The sequence below is a fragment of the Camellia sinensis genome, chromosome 12 (assembly GCF_055761805.1).
Source record: "Camellia sinensis isolate YWXY chromosome 12, ASM5576180v1, whole genome shotgun sequence".
Lineage (NCBI taxonomy): Eukaryota > Viridiplantae > Streptophyta > Magnoliopsida > Ericales > Theaceae > Camellia > Camellia sinensis.
In genome coordinates this window covers 42,007,063-42,013,065 of record NC_138972.1, presented here as the reverse complement: position 1 = coordinate 42,013,065, position 6,003 = coordinate 42,007,063, and the positions used below count along the sequence as shown (strand labels likewise).

The 6,003-nt window shown below is 35.9% G+C and overlaps 1 protein-coding gene across 1 annotated transcript; it reads left to right on the top strand.

Moving 5' to 3' along the window:
* Positions 1-3,361: 3,361 nt before the first annotated feature.
* On the top strand, positions 3,362-5,955 carry CKX1 (cytokinin oxidase/dehydrogenase 1). Its single transcript, XM_028229848.2, has 5 exons — positions 3,362-4,276; positions 4,511-4,638; positions 4,735-4,995; positions 5,080-5,342; positions 5,432-5,955. The coding sequence occupies exons 1-5, from the start codon at positions 3,610-3,612 to the stop codon at positions 5,751-5,753; spliced, it is 1,641 nt and encodes a 546-aa protein (XP_028085649.1). The 5' UTR covers positions 3,362-3,609; the 3' UTR covers positions 5,754-5,955.
* Positions 5,956-6,003: the final 48 nt, after the last annotated feature.

Below are 6,003 nucleotides of genomic sequence, written 5' to 3'. Positions count from 1 at the left end.
TCATTTTTCATGTTTGAAGTTTCTTTTCCCATTGTGCTAGCAAGTTCACAGTCATGTTTACTCTTTAAGGGAAGGATAATGGTCTAAGTAATACCGTGGACCCGATTTTTTTTCATACCATGGGATGTTGGATAGATTTATATATTATGAAATTACAGTACCATGTTTAGTAAGAGTTGGGATGGGGGAAAGTTAATCCAACGAGTGCGAAATTAATTATGCCAAGGCACTGAGAAATTTAACGCATGGTTTTGAGGGAGTATTAATCTGTCCGCACAACTAATCCCCTTATTGGTGAATCAAATGTGAGACATTACAAAATTAGGAGACAAATCCTAAACATATGGGGTCTTATGTTTTTTAGTTTAATACCCTAATCCTGACACAATCATGTCGAAAAGAGTCGAATATGTATATGTTTATCTTTCATCTTCAATGTTGATATGTACAAGATGCTTTGAAGCTTTAAGTTTTCAGCCCTTGAACTACTTATCAAGTTTTTATATTGTTCATCCTATAATCGCTAAGAAAGGCTTGCAAATTGTTTTCTAAATTTGCAAAGAAATTTTTTCGTAGGAAAAAAAAAATGAAAACATTATAAAAGAAATGAGAATTTTCAAACTTCAAAAACAACAAAATAAAAAGGGTAAATTACGCATGTAGTTCCTGTAATTTGCTCTCCGTAGTTTTAATTGACTTGATTTTAACCCTAAATTTTGAATTGTGCCATTTTGGTCCAACTAAAAATAGAGGTTAAGAAACATTAGACGGAATATTAGCATGTCATGTGATTGATTTTCAAGGGCAAAATAGAAATTTTATTCTCCCCTTTCATCTCCTTCCTCACTCACAAACAGAGCCACCAACCCACCACCATCACTGCCATCAGGAGCCGGCAACCAAACAACAATCCCAACATCCATTTTATTATGTAGCTCTCTTTTGGATCCCAGAAAAAGGTTGGGTTATGTGTCTCATTAAGAGCTTTGGGAAGACAATTGTAGCAAGATTTAATATATATATTATGAGCCATTACTTTACATCTCATTTGGGACATCTAGACAAGATATATAGTTATTATTTATTTTGCCTCATACATAAGAGTTCAACTTAGTCCATTTTGTCATGCTTTGAACCAGATTTGACATATTTATTTATTTGTATTTTTCATAGCCATTCATAATCTCGTGCTCTTGATTGGTTTTTTTTATTTTTATTTAATGTGTCGATCTTCATTTCTTAGTTCAAAAAAAATGATACGAAACATGATACCTTTATCTTCCGATGTACCTAAAAAAAAAAACATGATACCAGCAAATTAAGTGTAATAAAGATAAAACACTATATGCATATTACCTATTTACCTCTTCTAAACTCTCTCTATTGTGAGTGGGAGTTTTGTACACTTGCAAAGTAATTAGCATATAAGTTTTTCGGCTGTGAAGCTGTGACTTTTAGGAAATGATTGCATGGGTAAAAAAATAATAATAATAATAATAATAATATATAAAAGAAAGAAAGGAAAGAGAAACTATTAGCCAACACCAATAATTGGGACGGACACTAAATAAATAGTTGAGATGAAAAATCAACATATGAAGCATTAAAGTAATTAGTAAAAAAACAATTTTAATGATGTAATTTTCAAAATTAGCTGCTGATTTCAAATGGGTGCTCATCAAGTGCTCGAAAAACAAAAGCAAATGGGGTAATGATTTCCACAATAGTAGGTTGTTTGGCACAAAAAAGTTATCTCATATTAAAAAATATTACACACAAAGAGAGAGAGAGAGAGAGAGAGAGAGAGAGAGAGAGAGAGAGAGAGCATCATTTAGGGTTGTCCCAGTGCTGGGATCTAAGACTCCAAAGGCAATCTAGTTGATAGGTTAGACTTTTTTTTTTTTAGTGTTTCCCCCATTCAAACTGTCATCTCTATGTCCACTTCCCTATCCTTCCTCTGAGCCTCTTTCCCACACAGAACCTAACCCTCCCAGGCCCCTACAGACCCCAATACCATTGCCAACAGAAGATACTGTCAAAAAATCATAATACTTAAAGTCACCAGAAGATGCATGGAAGTTCCAAGCTTCCTTGCTTATTACATACACTAATCTTTCCTATAATATGCTGCGCAGGTTACCTCAACCCAGATTCGATTTATCACTGGATAAATTTTATTCTTTTTTTTTTTTTTTTGCCTCTCACAACAAACACCATGTACACACTATATTCACAAAAATATATGCTGATGATCACCCAGTGATTAGTATTAGTCTTGATATATGTGCTAAATGTGTATAAATATATGTAAAAAGTGTTTAGTATTCTAACTATTTAGTATTAGTCTTGATATACATGCTAAATGTGTATAAAAATATGTAAAAAGTGCTTAGTATTCTAACTATTTTGGTATTATCTCCCCCTTAAAGACAGACTGTAGGTTATCATTAGCATGATCCTTTGTAAAATAACAGTGGATCTTATTATTTTCTAGATATGATAGGTCCTATATTTATACATATGGTTCGTACGTAGGAGGTAAAAAGAAAGGGGGGTAAATATTGATGTATCATTTTCTTAGTCATCAAACCAAGACATACTCTCTGAGGATGAACTGTCTAGTACAAAATCTGACTCCATTTTCATTTGGCAGACTTGCTCTAACAGCATTACACTCTGGTAGGGGCCTCCCCATCAACCATAACTCATTTGTACCAAATTTGCAGTCATGTGTGAAGAAATTGTTTCTTTAGTCGATTATAAACGTACCTAATTGCCTTAAAATAGCAAGAACATCAAGTACCCAAGACAAAAAATAGAAACTTGGTTGCAAGTCGGTAGGGGCCGCCCCATCGATCACTCTCGGTGAAGAAAGACTATTGATTAGTTATATACCGAAACACAGAAAAAAAATCTAGACCACACATTAATTTTTCTTTATCACTCTCGGTGAAGAAAGACTATTGACTAGTTATATATCAAAACACAGAAAAAATCTAAACCACACATTAATTTTTCTTAATCACTCTCGATGAAGAAAGACTATTGACTAATTATATACCAAAACACAGAAAAAAATCTAGACCACACATTAATTTTTCTTTACACTTTTCCGTGCAGATAAGTTTCCCATCTACTAAATATGATATACTATTGCATGAATACAAAATTTATCTTGAATAAAAACTAAGGCAAAATTGTAGCACATCCTAGTACATTGATACATCTGCTAAAATTAGCAAAAATAAAAGGCCACAAGGAGGATTGAGAACAAATAGTAATGTGATTGTAACTGTGTGGAAAAAAAGTACCAAGGTAAGTGGAATCTTTCTATATTTTATGACTTCCTTTGGAGCACAAAAGGGAGAAAGAATTATTCCCAAATATATTCAAACAATAAACAGTCTTCATACTAGTTTCACCACTGGTATATGTTTGACTGTGCTGAATGGATCACAACCTTCCCTTTAAATTCTCCTTCCATCCTTCATTTCCTGGGCCATTCTAAAAACTCCTCTCCTCTTACCTCTATTCAAATAGGAACTCTCTCTCTCTCTCTCTCTCTCTCTCTCTCTCTCTCTCTCTCTCAACATATTATCTAGCAGCAAAATGGTGTTACCAACTTATGGTACACTCGGGAAAAACACCTATACTGTCCTCAAGTTTCTCATAGTCATGTTCTTGAGCAACATTATAAACAGAAACAACCTTTGTTGTAACCAGCCTTTTGTCTCCTCAACAGTTTCTCCTCATTCAGGTTCCTCAGCTATCCCTTCTTCACTGAAAACACTAAGATATGACGGGTATCTAAGCTCCGAGAACATTGACCAAGCAGCCAATGACTTTGGCAATATATACCATAACCTACCATCAGCGGTTCTACATCCTAAATCGGTTTCTGATATTTCCTCTACCATAAAGCATATTTTCGAAATGGGCACCACGTCAGAGCTGACAGTCGCCGCTAGAGGCCATGGTCATTCCCTTGAAGGTCAAGCACAAGCCTATCAAGGTGTGGTTATCAACATGGAATCACTACGACAGCAAGAAGAAATGCATTTCCACACTGGGGAGTTCCCTTATGTGGATGTTTCAGCTGGGGAGTTATGGATAAATATCCTACATGAGAGTCTCAAACATGGGATTGCACCAAAATCTTGGACGGATTATCTTTATCTCACTGTTGGGGGAACTTTATCTAATGCTGGAATCAGTGGACAGGCATTCCGGCATGGACCCCAGATAGATAATGTTCATCAGCTCGAGGTTGTCACAGGTATGTTTGCGCAAATCATTTTTATTATGCATTAGTTTGGTTTAAATTCATAACGCATCATATATAGCAGTGCATGTATGCAAGTGACATCATTTCACAGAAAGGCGGGAATGTGATTTACCCGATTTTCTGCAAAATGATGATTATACAGCTCTATGCCCAGTTATGTTGTGAACTAAATCATAAAATTCAATAATGTATATTTTTAACTGAAACTTCTTTAACTGAGTGCAGGAAGGGGAGAGGTGATTATCTGTTCAGAGAAAGAGAACACTGACCTCTTTTATGGTGTTCTTGGAGGACTAGGACAGTTCGGTATCATCACCCGGGCAAGAATTGCTCTTGAACCAGCACCCAGGATGGTAAAACTACGTATCTTCTTCCCACCAGTAATATACAAAAAAAGATTTTATCACAAGAAATACTAATCTCTATCGTTAATCTACCTTTTTTCGCAGGTAAAATGGATTAGAGTGCTTTATTCGGATTTTTCCGTTTTCACAAAGGACCAAGAGCATCTAATATCATCAGAGGATTCTTTTGATTACATAGAAGGATTCGTCATAATAAACAGAACAGGTCTCCTTAATAACTGGAGATCCTCCTTCAATCCCAAAGACCCTATTCAAGCAAGTCAGTTCAACTCAGATGGGAAAACTCTCTTCTGCCTAGAAATAGCCAAATACTTCAATCCAGATGAAACTAATACAGTGAACCAGGTGAGACTAGTTAAAACTTCTTATCCTACCTTGCAGAATTCAACTAAAACAGTCCTCATCGTCAACCTCTGTTTACTAATGCAGAAAATCGATAGATTGCTATCAGAATTGAGTTATATTCAGTCCACACTCTTCCTTTCAGAAGTCTCTTACGTAGAATTCCTGGATAGAGTGCACATATCAGAGTTGAAACTACGGGCAACGGGATTGTGGGATATCCCCCATCCATGGCTAAATCTTCTCATTCCAAAAAGCAGAATTCACTACTTCGCTGAAGAAGTATTTGGGAACATTCTTAAAGAGACCAGCAATGGTCCTATACTCATTTATCCAGCCAACAAATCCAAGTACTAATTCGTTAACAAAATCAAATCTCTTTTAATAATTGAAATGTTTAGGGCTCTTAAACTTGACTCGGCTCGTTTCTATATTGCAGGTGGAACAACAAAACATCTATGGTTACCCCAGAGGAAGATGTTTTCTACCTAGTGGCTTTCCTAACCTCCGCAATGCCATATTCGACAGGAACAGATGGCTTAGCACACATTTTAAGCCAAAACAAAAGAATCCTAGACTTCTGCGAAACAGCTCGTCTTGGGATGAAACAGTATCTTCCCCATTACAGCACTTACGAGGCGTGGCGAACTCACTTCGGCCCTCAGTGGAATGTTTTTGTTAGGAGGAAATCCACCTACGACCCTTCAGCAATCTTAGCTCCTGGCCAGCAAATCTTCCGAAAAGCAATAGCCTTTTCATGACAATGTAGTAAGCCTCGCAGACCACAAAGAGCCCTCAAGGCACATAAAGCAAAAGCCATAATGCTTGAAACTGTGCATACTTTTGTCCTTGAAAAAAAAAAAAAAAAAAAAAAAAAGGGGACAAATTGAAGTCACAATTTTGGTGCTTCCATGGGTTTCCTGACAACAGCAAGTAATAAGACTGTTATGTTATTTTTTGACATTTTTCTTCAGATCTCAGATAAATTTCAGTCATCTCATCACAATACAA

Coding starts and splice junctions, on each gene's coding strand:
- CKX1 (XM_028229848.2), top strand. CDS start 3,610: ATGGTGTTACCAACTTATGGTACACTCGGGAAAAACACCTATACTGTC. Junction 4,996..5,079: donor AAACTAATACAGTGAACCAG/GTGAGACTAGTT, acceptor TTACTAATGCAG/AAAATCGATAGATTGCTATC. Junction 5,343..5,431: donor TATCCAGCCAACAAATCCAA/GTACTAATTCGT, acceptor TCTATATTGCAG/GTGGAACAACAAAACATCTA.